Source organism: Solanum dulcamara, chromosome 9, assembly GCF_947179165.1.
Source record: "Solanum dulcamara chromosome 9, daSolDulc1.2, whole genome shotgun sequence".
NCBI classification, from domain to species: domain Eukaryota; kingdom Viridiplantae; phylum Streptophyta; class Magnoliopsida; order Solanales; family Solanaceae; genus Solanum; species Solanum dulcamara.
In genome coordinates, this window is record NC_077245.1 from 64,401,478 (window position 1) to 64,414,540 (window position 13,063).

Sequence of the window (13,063 nt, forward strand, 5' to 3'; positions counted from 1 at the left end):
TTATAAGTTGTTTTCAGCTTTTTTGAGTGTTTGACTTGCTAACTTAAAATCATTTTTTTGCTTAAAATAAGCCTCAATAAATAGTTGGATTTATTTGGATGAACTTATTTTAAGCAGTTAATAAATTGAAAATAACTTATAAGTCAAAAGAAAAAAGTTTTTGGCCTACATCTACTTTTTTTTTTAATTTATAAACAATTTTTAATTTATAATATGCTTAAAAATAAGTCAATCCAAGCAGGTTAATAATTACATTTATTGGTGTAGCCATAGTTCCTTTTATTTTTCTCCCTTGTTTGTGGCAACCATTATTGCATCGATATCCACCAAAGAGCATAGAAACTAACCAATCCATGACCTTCTCTTTCAACCACAAACCACACATTTGATTTCTCCTTGTTCTTGGCCTAACTACTACTACAATTTAACCATTTTCTTTTCCCCAAGAAAAAATCATTTTTTTTTGTTTTGATGAACAAGAATCTAGATTGAAAAGGGGCCAACCCCACTTGTCTAATATATACTATCTCAATCATCCTTTCTTTTTTTCTTCATCCATCTCCATTCTTTTTCTTTCTTTCGTGTTCTTTGTTTCATTTCCTTTGTATATTTGCTCCAATTGGGAGTCAAATATAATTAAATATAAGCACCTAGATTTGGTTTTCAAAATCCTTCCTTTGATTCTTCCAAGAAAGACCTTGGTGGTGGCCTTTGTTTGTTTGTTTGTTCCCCATTAATTTGTACACAAAAAAGTTGGTATTTTGATTAAAAGGGGTCTTTGTATCTGGACTCATCTCCTCTTTTTTCATTATTGGGGGATTTTTCCAGGTGTCAGAGGCCCATATCAGATCTGTCATTCATCTTAGAGTACAAAAAAAATCCATTCTTTAGTGTGCATATGAACTCTACTGGAGTCTTGATGTGGGAATTTGTACATAAATAGAGGATAATCTTCCACTTTCCCCTTTGCTCTTGTGTCTAAATCTATGTGAAAACACTTACCTATTGTTTCCTTTTTCTTCATCAGGATAAAGGGTGTCTGTATATAGTAGTAGAGTTTAATCAATCAATCTTGTTAGACTTTTGGCGAGGCCCACAGCTTATTTTGGTGGGCTTCGTCAAGCCAATAGAAGTATAAAATCTGTATTTTGCTTTATCTCCTTCTTAAGAAAGGGTGTATTAGTTATATATATAATTGTTACAGAAGAAAGAGTAAAACAAATAGAGTTTTACTGACCTTACTTTAACATAGTTGGTCACCTAACTTTTGATCTTTTCCTCACATGATTTATGCTTAAGTTGATAGCTTTTTCAACTTTAACAGATGCTTTTCTTATTGATAACTTGCTTTACTTTTATTACTTTCCTTTGTAAGTCTCTTTCCCTTAAGCCACTTCCCTTATGGAGTAGTTCTGATGTGAGATGTTTATCAATCTGGTTTTGGAATGATTTCTTGATTTTGAACCCTTTCAAGAAAGAATCTTTTATGTCTTCAAATATGATGACACTGAGGAGGAAGAGCTTCAGCTATAGAGTAGATAATGTTGAGGCAAATTCAGAAATGTCTGTGTTGGATTTGCCTGAATTGGTTTTGGAATGTATTCTTGAGAGGCTCCCACCAGAGGGACTTTGTAGTATGGCAAGTGTTTGTAGCTCTCTGAGGGAGAAATGCACTCGTAAATATCTTTGGGAAAAGCATATGAAAGAAAAATGGGGCAGAGTTCTTGGCCCTGCTGCTCATACAGAGTGGCAGTTGCGTATTTCTTCAAGAAATGATTCAAGTTTCTTTAATCAGGCCAAAGAAAGAGGTTTAATGACTTACCTCTCACAGTTTTGGCCTATTTCATTAGTTAGATCCAATTCTAGTACTAGTTTCCAGAAAAAGGTTTCTCCAGCTATTGATTCAATCATGTCTATGTATATTGCTCTTGAATCTGGCAACTTTTGGTTCCCTGCTCAAGTATACAATCGCGAGGTATCAACGATTTTCTTAATTTCAAATCGTCTGCTTGAATACTTTTTACCTCATTTTTTTTTGTGTGAAATGTATTCACTATTAATATTTTCTCTGTTTCTAATTGCAGAATGGCCATGTTGGTTTTATGCTATCTTGCTATGATGCTGAGCTTAGCTATGGTCGAAGAACCGACACTTTCCAGGCCAGGTAATTGGAAATATATATTTATAAATCCAGAGAACTTTCCATTGATAAAAGTTAGACATGAATTTCTTCTGCTTGTCATCAGCAAAAGCTACATATGGAATTAAAAAAGGATCCTCGTGTCTGGTACTGCATGGTTCCACTCTGCAAGAACTCCAAATCATTCTTTGGAAGCTCATCCTCTTCATCATCAATGATTCACTTTCCCTGAAATAACCAAGATGAATAGGGAAATCCCAATTCATTGGGTGTTGCTATACAATCAAATAGAAAGCCCCAAAGGCGCCAGATTCTAGGAGCCCAAAATATGTGATTGAATAAATCCTCTTGCAGGTCAAGGACTCCCCTTGTTCAAACTCCGATTCATATTTTTCATAGAGAAATCTCTGATCAAGGATAGACCAAGAGCCCTTTTGCATCAATTGACTGTAATATTTTTCTGTCCATGAAGATCCCACCATAGCACCAGTCTAGTCTACCTTTCGATCCTCAATGATCAGGATCAAATGGATGCACATTCTCTTTCTTGCAAAGAAGATATACTTCTAACCTCTCAATAACTAATGATTAGGCGAGGCAAAAATTGTTTTGTTCGGATTTTTATGGTCAAAAAGAATAGAGGATTCCTGATTACTCAGACCAGAAATGCTTTCTTCTAGTTATATATATCGATCAATGAATTCTTTGAAATCAGTTTGTTTCTCTAATTTATTTGCAGATATCCTCCACATGGAAGGAGGGCAATGGCAATAGAGACAGGTGTAACATGGGATAGATTAAGAGTTCCCCCTCTTGATATCTCTCCACATGCTCTTTATATCTCTGATTGCTTGACTGAATTATGCCCTGGTGATCACATTGAGATTCAATGGAGAAGAAACAAAGAATTCCCTTATGGTTTGTTCCTCCATAAACCCTTCCAACATTTTCCATTTTAATTAGTTTTTGTTGTTTTTTAATAGAGAAATTAAGAAAATAACAAAGAAAGACTTTTGAGAGAAAAATACTGCAATGAGGCTAAAGAGAATTACATTAGTTTGCTTTCTTGAACTCTACATTTATAAGAACAAAAACAGTAAAAAGATAATGATAAACTAGCCTAGAATATCTTTGCAAAATATATCTTAATAAACTAATTACTAGTAAATAGGAAAAATTAGCTAACCAACTATTAACTAGGATTTATTCAAAAACTGAGCCGTAAAATAAAGTTACTGCAGTTCAAAAGCATAATTCTAACGGTCCTCCTTGCTTGAGGAACCGTAGATTCTACACTTGGCTGGAATTGACCTTATGAATAAATCTGTCAATTAATCTTTTGTCTTGCAAGACTTGTGTACATCTTCTGTTGGATTAAATGAGAAGCTTTTATCTCTCATTTCAACTTGTAAAATCTCCTGCTTAGTGGAATCAAAGATCCGACAATATTTGTCCCCAAATAATAATTTAAATCCTTTTTTTATTAACCGACCTACACTCAACAAACTTTTATCAATATCAGCACATAAAAACATCTTCAATTTTTTTTTACCTGAACTTGAATTGATTGTAACAGACCCTTTTCCTTTTGCAGGAATATAGTCTCCATTTTCAATTCTGACTTTCTTATTTTTCATAGACGCAAACTATTTAAAAAGATTTCTGCTATGTCATATGGTTTGTACAACCACTATCAATCATCCAAAAATCAGATTTTTTGGTTGAAAAGTAGGTTGCCACAAATAAGTGGTCTTTTTCTTTAGTGGTGACTTGGCAATTGCTTCCTCTTTTTGAAATAGCTTCATGACCAAGTTGTTAGCAGATCTTGCACTGTGCATTTGGTCTCTTCCAACACTTATATGGAGGATGTCCATTTTTGCCACAGTGCTGACAAGGTGGGTAATTTTTCAAGAATTTACCCTTTGAGTTTTGTGGCTGGCTGGTAATGCTTCTTGAACCATGCCATCTTGCCTCAAAGCCTCCTTTGTTCTTGTGCCCGCAAAGAATTTAACAATTCTGTCAAGGTAATTTTGGATAGATCTTGTGTGTTTTTCAAAATAGTTATACATGCTTCATATCTTTCGGGCATTGTTTCAAGAATGTTTTCAACAATTCTTGAATTTTTAAATTCAGTGTTTAGCAATCTTACCTTGTTAACCATACCAAGCAATCTGTCAAAATATTCTTTGACTGTTTCTGACTTTTTCATTCTTTGCAATTTGAATTCCCTCATTAAATTTAATACCTCCATTCCTCGTATTCTTTCATCTCCAGCATATTCTTTCTTCAGATAATCTCAATTTTTTTGGTGATGTGAGTCATGATTTTCGTTGTTGAAACAACAACAAACAAAGTTGCCTTTGTCTTGGACTTAGTGATTTTCTTTTCCTTGTAACTCTTGATTTGGGCCACGGTGGAATTATTAGGCAGCAGATTAACTTCATAATCCTCTTCCACGGCTTCCCAAAGATCAAGAGCCTCCAAGTAGACTTTCATTCTTACAGCCCATAGTTGATAGTTCTCACCATCAAAAATAGAAGGAGTTATTCGTGAAAAGCTATTTTCGGAATTCATTTTTTCACTCATAAGTCCCTCAAGAAAAAAGGCTCTAGATACCAATTGTTGATTTTTTTAATAAAGAAATTAAGAAAATAACAAAGAAAGACTTTGAGAGAAAAATACTTCAATGAAGCCAAAGAGAATAACATTAGTTTGCTTTTTTGAACTCTACATTTATAAGAACAAACACAGTAAAAAGATAATGATAAACTGGCCTAGAATATCTCTGCAAATTATATCTTAATAAATTAATTACTAATAAATAGAAAAAACTAGTTAATCAACTATTAACTACGATTTATTCAAAAATTGAGTTGTAAAATAAAGTTTCTGAAGCTCCAAAGCATAATTCTAACAGTTTTGAAACAACGATATATATTTTTATCACACTGTAGAGTTGAGGATCTATAAAAATAGTCCCTACATTCCAAAGTAGGTTTTTTTTGCATACATTTTATTCTACTCTTCTTAGACCCTATTTTGTGGGATTACATTGGTATATTGTTGTTGTATTTTCACTTTTGCCTTTCCTCTTCCTTCCTATGCTACTTGAGAAGATTGAACAAAAGTACTAAGTGTTGGTTTTGTTTTTGGTGTCTTTGATTTGGTCAAATTGGATTAAATGAAAAGTAGACTTGATCAGAGCAATTAAAACTTTGGGTGTATATTAATATTTTGAAAATTTGAAAAGTCTTCACTCTTTTTTAAATTTCAAATTTTGAAATTTCCTCCTTTCATATCTTTGTAATCTTCCACTCTCTCATTCATCCTCTTTTTAGATTTCTCTTTCCCTGATCTTTTTTTCTTCTTTTTTGTAAATTCCTCTATTTTCTTCTTATTCTTCTTTATGATCTTTGTTGCTATTGTCATTGTCATTGACGTTCATCATTTTTTATTGCCCTTCTTCTTTTTCTCTTTTTGGTCCCTTTTTTTTACAACTTGTTGCAACATGTTGCTTATATTGTAATAGGTTAACAATCTGTTGTAATAAATAGGACATCTGTTGCAAGAAATTGCGAATCTGCTGCAAGAGATGACTTATCTGTTGCAACAACTTTAGCAGTTGTGAGGTGAAGGAGAGAATGGTTATGGCGGCAAAGAAGGTGTTGATGTTGGTGGTAACAATGAAGGTGGAGGTGGTGGTTGTTGTGGCGGCGACAATAGAGGAGAATGAGGTGGCAACGGTGGTGGTGGAGGAAGTGGCGGTGATGGAAGAGGAGGAAGTGGCGGTGATGGAAAAAGAAGAGGAAGAATTGGTGGGTGGTGGACGTGGTGACGGCAGCAGAAGAAGAGGGGATGGCGATGGCAAAAAGGTAGAGGAGGAAGTGGTGGTGATGGAAAAAGAAGAGGAAGAATTGGTGGGTGGTGAACGTGGTGACGACGATGGTGACGGCGGCAGAAAGGTAGAGTGGGTAGGAGGAGGGGGAAGGGGTGGGATGGGAAAGATAGCGTTTTTGTGTAAATAATAAGACTTGGTTTTAAAATTAGTGTCATTAGCACTAATCTTAAAATTGTTATCTCTACTCAACAATTAAGATTTGAATCACTTTTTCTTAATTTTGAAATTCTATTGTCACCTTTAACTAAAATTCCAGATTACTGGGTGGATGATGCGTTACAAACAGGAAAGAGGACTACTCATAGTCATATTTCCAACTTGCTAGAATCTTCTTTGTTTTTTCAAAAGGTCCTTTTTTTCCTGATCTCCCAAAACGTGTTGAACTGTTAAACCTGCTTTAATTGACCACAACTTTTTATTGATAAACTTTGGAATATATTTTCAACAGTGCATGTTGGGAGTGCTATGAACAGTTCTTATTTATTTATTTTTTCAAATGAAAGGTGGCCAACCTTTCTTGTTTGGTAGAAAGTTTAATCAGCTGGTTAACAGAACCTTGACATCCTATTATTTGATTGGATTCCACTGTCAATTCCTTTCTGCGAAATGTGTTGAACTTAGATTGGTGTTTTGGAGGATATTGACAAATCTATCGTTGTTTTTTCTAATCTTTGAATTTTTTGGGAAACTTTGCAGGCTGGTGGTATGGTGTTGTAGGCCACTTGGAAACATGTGATGGAAATGAGTATTACTGCCGCTGTCATGATAGTGGTCAGTTAGTTCCCCTTTCACATCTATAGCTAGTTTGTCTTTTAGCCGTATACTTCTACACTAAGTCAATTGGATAATCCAACCGTAACTTTACTTACCAGTAGTTTATCTGTTGATTGCCTTCTTTAACGGGCTGAATTCAAAGATTTCGCCCTATACACTGCTGAGTCAATTACTTGACGGACCATAATACAAGAAACATAAACATCAGTTCCCATCAGAATCAATATCATATGTCTCAGTTGTGATCCAGATTAATGACTATAATACACATATTCTTGTTAGATCGCTTAGTTTTCAGAAGGGTAGGGTGGAACTACAAAAAAGCCTTGTGAACTTGCCTGTGCATTCAAGATTTTCACACACATATGTAGGATGAAAAGACATCTTAGCTGTGAAATTTTAATTCTAGTTAAATTGTCAATTCATCATTATCACAAAATAGACCTTTTCTTGAGTAGAGGCCCCTCTTGGACTCACCATCACTTTCATGTGGGCTCATCTTTTATGTCACACAAGACAAGTCCTATTAATTTTGTCATCTTTTCTTCCAACATGTCATAAATGCTGTTTCAGTGGAGCATATTTAATAATATAAGCAAGCTGAAAAAGACTTGTTATTTTCTCAGCCTATGATCCTTCCTTGTGGAGCTGCAATAGTTATGCTTCTTATACTTATATATACATTGATTGTCCAAGATTTTCAATTTCATAGTCTTACTAAGCTTGTGTCAATTGGTATTGGTGAATTCCAGATTCCTAGTTTCACTATTAATAATAACTTTACATCTCTGCCCTTGTGTCACAGGGGAACTCATGATTGAAAACAATACTTATGGTTTGTTTTGATATCCGTTAGGAATAATGAAAAAAAAAAGGTCCATGCTTTAACTAAAGAACTACCTTTAACTTTAAGGACTTTAAGAGTTCTACCTTAGTATCTTCTTTTTTCTATCTTTTCCTCACCAGTCCTAAACCAATACAGCAAGAATTATTGATTTCTCTTCTTTTTTTTGTGGAGTTTGTCAAGTTCTTACATAATTCAAAAAATTAACTTCTGGACCCCATCTCCACACCCCATTTCATATTATATAGATTTTAAACTCATCTTTTGGTAAAGGTAGCAAAGCAAAATATGAGTCTGATTGAGATGGTAGTTTGGTGTGACTAGACATACATTCACTTTGAACACCTTTTATCAGTTGAGAAAATTAATCACTTGGTAATAGTCCTCAAGCCTTGATTTAATCAATCAATCAATAAACTATCTTCATTTCAAGTCGGCTACATGAATCGTCTATATCCATTTCAATGTAAGCCCTTCATTTGTCAAAGTTCTGTTCTTTCAATTTGTTGAAACTTGATGTAAGGTTTCACAGGTCTACTTTTCTAACATTGTTAAGGAAGAAGGGTCAGGGGAATGAAGCAATAACAGATAGTCTAGTAGATATAAACTGTTCCAAGGAAAAATGAACTGACTACTCGAAATCTAATGCTATATGTCTTTTGATGTTACGAAACAATACATAGGCAATCCAAATTCTTTTCACTTTGCAAGTCCAAAGCTGTTTTGTCATGGTTTCTAAACCTCATTGTGGTGTTTGTAGATACCGTAGTGCTAGAGTTCAAGCAGTATACTCATGGATCGCGGTGGAGGACAACACACATTGATAGGAAAGATCATCGCGAGGAAGGAAATGAGGCTGATGGATTTTATGGAGGAATTCGGAAACTTAAGAGCAATGAAGAGATTTCTATGTGGAGACACCTGTGGCCATCCGATGTCTTGGAGTAAGTTGCAAGCTCACCATTGTTGGCAGAAAGCTCATATATGAGGAAGTTACACCAGGACTTGGAAGTTAGTATTTTCAGTGTACCACTTGTATTGTTTTGTGATCAGTGGGGGAGTTATTTTAACACTGATCCCTAATTGTTTTTAAATGATTACCACGTTTTACAGATCGATTTGTTTAGTAAAATCTATTAAAGCTCAAGTTTAGCTTCTTGTACTAAGTAATTAGATTGTTGATCCACCTTTATGGTTTCTGTTTATCAATAAAAGGACAGAAGCTTGGTTATTGGAATACTTATTAAGTTTTATGTTCTAAAATAACTACAATTGCAAAAAGTTAACCTCATGCTATTTATTTGTTATGTTTCATTTGTTGTTATATTACCCGCCAACAAGAAAAGGACCATCACTGCACTACTTAATTGTACTAACATGTTGTGTGAGTTGTATTATTATTAAATTTATCCTTTTCATGATACAGAAAGTTAGATGTCTCCGTTTGGCTTCAATTCACTTCCTTCTATTACTTTTATATTTATATTGGTAAAATAAACACCTATCCTTATATTACTTCATTCATTCTTCCCATTAAAAGAAGATGATACTGAACTATTCTCTCGAGCCAGCAACAGTTCCAGTTGAGTTCTTCTTTGATGGTATGTGATAAATTTATTATTTTTTTGGAGTAGTTTATTATGGTTGCATATTTCTAATTTTATTTGATTTACTTTCACAGGGTCTACAATTAAATGCCAGATGTCAAAAGATGATTAATATTAAGCAATAACATTTCTTAAGTTTAATTTGTCCAAAAAAAAAAAAGAGGAAGAAAAGCATAAGCATCCTGGTGAGAAGGCTTTAGAATATAATAATTATAATTGGTGAAATAAAGTTAAGTGGCGTAAAATTTAATATTTTTCATATTTCGAAGTAGTCTTGCATTATTAATATTTTCAAGTGGAATTATTTAGTCTGAGAACAAATCACGGGCCGTTGCCAATCTAGTATATATATATATATTAAAATGATGATACAAAACAGCTTTTCATTGAAGATAAAATGCAACAAATATGTTTTAACTCTATATAGAACATAAACCACTCTTTCCTTCCACTGTTTAAGTAATTTTTTCAAGTTTACATTTCAGAAAAAAAATAAAGAACCACAAACACTATTGATGGATTATCTCTTTATCTAAGCTTGCTCCATATTCCTAGGACTTTCAAGTCCATAACCCAAACAAAGTGCTGGTTTGTACTTCACAATCACCAACTTTGACTCCCCTCCATTTACCTTTTTATTCCCCTTGAATTTGAAACTCAACTTCTTGAAGTAATTGGGCTTCCACAGTGCTGAAATTGGATTTATCATCTTTCCTTCATTGTTCTCCTTCCCAAATGTTGCATATCTCACTAGCATTCCTTTGAATTTTTGCATTTTGGTTTGCACAAACACATCCCCTTCATTAGAGTTTTGGGCCACACCATTTGAAGTGGGCTTGAGCTTGGGTTCTTTTGTTCCAAAAAGCAAGTTCTTGGATTCTTTTGAGGTTGGCCCAATAGTCATAGAATGGTTTAGAACCCATCTTCCATAGGATGCTCCCTTGGCCTTGGACTCAATGGGGTTTCTTGTATTAGGGCTTGAAGGCTGAATGGGTGACATGGAAACAATTTCTTTTCTCATCTCCTCAATAGTCCATTCCAAATTTTGTACTCTAAATGGTGAATGTGACCTTGTGCGCCTATGGTGATGATTTGAAGTGCTATTTTCTTCCTTCATTACCTTTTGCATGGCAACAACAAAAGGATCGACGTCCCGTCGAGCAAACGGGGACTTAACCATAGAACTTGGAGAGATAGTTGAACATGTAATCGATCGTTGGTTAGTATATCGTTCGAATTGGAGTCTTGGTGGTAGTTTAAGGGGCATGACATGACCATTAGAGAAAAGCTCATCCGCAAATGCCATCTCTCTTTGTTTCCCATCCCACGATTGATCAAAGTTCTCATGAAAACTTGTATCAAACTTTTTGCTTGTTTCAAATTCAAAATCACCACCATCAACCCTTTTACCTGGGCTAGCAGGGGCGCTATGGTAACAACTTGGGCTTGTTGGTGCTGTCACATAGGGAGAAGTTGAATGTGGAGATGAAAGCTCCATAAGTTTTGAATTTGCTCTTAACAAGTAATTAGGAGTGACTTGAAAAAGGAGTTTGAGTGCTTATTATTTTGCTCCTCAATTTAAGGATTGCCTTAAAGTCACAAGCACTACCATTTAATTTAGTTCTAAAATAATCTTCAAAGCTAAATAACATAGAAAATATACTCATTCATGTCCCTAACTATAGACTAAGCATTCAAAATGGTGGCATATAGTTGTTTGATTAAAAAATGGTCATATGTGGACCAACCACAAGAATATTATATACATATTTTAGATATTTGCTGCTTCTTTCTTGGACTCTAGTGTTGTTCAAAGACAAAAATAAATAAATAAATTGTTTTTTGAACTTTAAAACAAGTCATTTTTCTCTTTTATTTATTTATTTATTAGAGTTAGAGAAAGATGACTTTTTGGTCTTCTATTGTCTATCACAATCCTCATCTAATGCTAACAAGTGTTTAACCATAATATAATTGTATACTTATCCATCTAATAATTTTAAGATATATTTATAACCTTTTATTGTGTCACGCCCGTGTATTGATACCCTTTTATGATTTTGTTGCAATAAAGAAAGAAAGAAAGAATTAAGGTGGTTGTTTAGTTGGAGGGAATTAAGTGAATTATTTTGATATAAAATTTGAGATTTTTTTAATATATTAAATTAATGAAGGTATGATTTGAAATCATAATAAATTTTATATTATAGTAACTTGTGATGGAATCCCTCCATGTTTAATCAGAGGTTGGATTCGAGACATAAGTATGAAAAATATTTTGTTGGAAGCGTAGTCACTAGAAATGGACCCTGTAATACACGAATTCAGCTTAATCGAACTCCAATGTGGATACCAGACATAGAATGAAACCCCCCCCCCCCCCCAAAAAAAAAAATGAATATATGAAACTCAACTTATAGTAATTGGCCACCAAAATCACTCGACTTTCATTATCTTTCAAAAGGGCTTCAACTTTGCCTAATCAACTTCCATGGTTAAGAACTGAGTCGGATTTAGTATAAGTTGGACGCAAAATAAATCTAAATATTAGTTTATTTTTTTCCCCTAAAAACTTATGGATGTCACATAATTAAATAGGCACTTAAGTATTTTCGACTAAGATAACTATGAAAACTAATCAGGTGAAATTAAATAACTTTTGAGAGACAAAATAAAATTGAGTAACTCTAATGATCAATTAGTATAAGTTGAACACTTGAACAACCATTCATATTCATGCAAATCTATACATCAATTGGTGGAATAAGGTACAAGAAGACACAAACAAAAGCATGAATAGGTTCTATTAAAACTACTCAAGATATACATTCAACACCTAAATGTTACTTTATATTTAATAGTCTCATTTAAAAAAATTCTCTTAAGTTCTAACTACTCCATGATGAATTAGTTGCCACCCGTGAATTGATGTTCATATATATATATATATATATATATATATATACTAATTTTGCAGACACGTGCGTTGAGCGTGTATGCCAAATAAGAAAGTACATGAATAATATTAATATTATTAGAATAAGAATTAGTTGAGTAAACAAATATACATGATATATCATACATAGTACTTTATAAACAATATTGTATGTTTGTTTGAGGGGCACTAAGACAAAAATTTGAAGGGAATGTTAAAATGAAACTCTCCACATTGATGAATCATGTTTATAGGTATATCAATTCATAATATTGACCGGTATATAACTTAAACTTTAAATTAGACTTAACTAGATGGTAGTACAAATAAGTGTAGTAGAAATGCGTGGAGTACAATAATTTGTAGTGGTACTTTATAGACAAAGACATCATATAAAGATATTGTCCTAGAATTGAAGTACCAGTACTAAATGTAGTACAATGTGTACACCTTTTAAGAATCTATCTCCCCCTTATATATGTCTTCATGATTTTATATATGTCTTCATGATTTACCATAAAAGATGGAGTTAACAATATGTGGATGTGTTCAATAGGGATGATTTGAGAACATATGTATGTGCATATTTGTTTCGAATGTGACACATATGTTCTCAGGTCGCCCCTGTAGACTATTCTTCATGATTTTGATTGATTTGTGTCTCTATTTATTTTAAAAATTCTCAAACCGTCTCTGTAGGTTATTCCTCATTGTTCGATTTTATAAGAGGTTAATATTGATGGTATTGATGTTGATTAATTGTGTCTCTACATGTTTTAAAGGTTTGATTAAAGGTAAGCTCAATGTCAATTTTAGTAATTAAGAGAAAGGTAACCTTGATTTGATGTTGATATTAATGGTGTTG

The 13,063-nt window shown here is 33.5% G+C and overlaps 2 protein-coding genes across 3 annotated transcripts; one reads left to right on the top strand and one right to left on the bottom strand.

Moving 5' to 3' along the window:
* Positions 1 to 336: 336 nt before the first annotated feature.
* Positions 337 to 8,895, top strand: LOC129904435 (F-box protein At2g32560-like). 2 transcript variants are annotated; one of them, XM_055980007.1, is made up of 5 exons: positions 345 to 1,975; positions 2,085 to 2,164; positions 2,880 to 3,058; positions 6,735 to 6,809; positions 8,417 to 8,895. In XM_055980007.1, the coding sequence occupies exons 1-5, from the start codon at positions 1,325 to 1,327 to the stop codon at positions 8,602 to 8,604; spliced, it is 1,173 nt and encodes a 390-aa protein (XP_055835982.1). In that variant the 5' UTR covers positions 345 to 1,324; the 3' UTR covers positions 8,605 to 8,895. The 2 variants fall into 2 exon arrangements, with proteins under 2 accessions (XP_055835983.1, XP_055835982.1); XM_055980008.1 differs by lacking the exons at positions 6,735 to 6,809; positions 8,417 to 8,895 and adding an exon at positions 5,695 to 5,847 and having other exon boundaries at positions 337 to 1,975.
* An 804-nt stretch (positions 8,896 to 9,699) lies between these two features.
* On the bottom strand, positions 9,700 to 10,911 carry LOC129903367 (uncharacterized). Its single transcript, XM_055978903.1, has one exon. It carries the CDS (start codon positions 10,759 to 10,761, stop codon positions 9,796 to 9,798), a length of 966 nt encoding a protein of 321 aa, XP_055834878.1. The 5' UTR covers positions 10,762 to 10,911; the 3' UTR covers positions 9,700 to 9,795.
* Between the last annotated feature and the right edge of the window lie 2,152 nt (positions 10,912 to 13,063).

Coding starts and splice junctions, on each gene's coding strand:
- LOC129904435 (XM_055980007.1), top strand. CDS start 1,325: ATGCTTTTCTTATTGATAACTTGCTTTACTTTTATTACTTTCCTTTGT. Junction 3,059..6,734: donor AAACAAAGAATTCCCTTATG/GTTTGTTCCTCC, acceptor GAAACTTTGCAG/GCTGGTGGTATGGTGTTGTA. Junction 6,810..8,416: donor CTGCCGCTGTCATGATAGTG/GTCAGTTAGTTC, acceptor TGGTGTTTGTAG/ATACCGTAGTGCTAGAGTTC.
- LOC129903367 (XM_055978903.1), bottom strand. CDS start 10,761: ATGGAGCTTTCATCTCCACATTCAACTTCTCCCTATGTGACAGCACCA.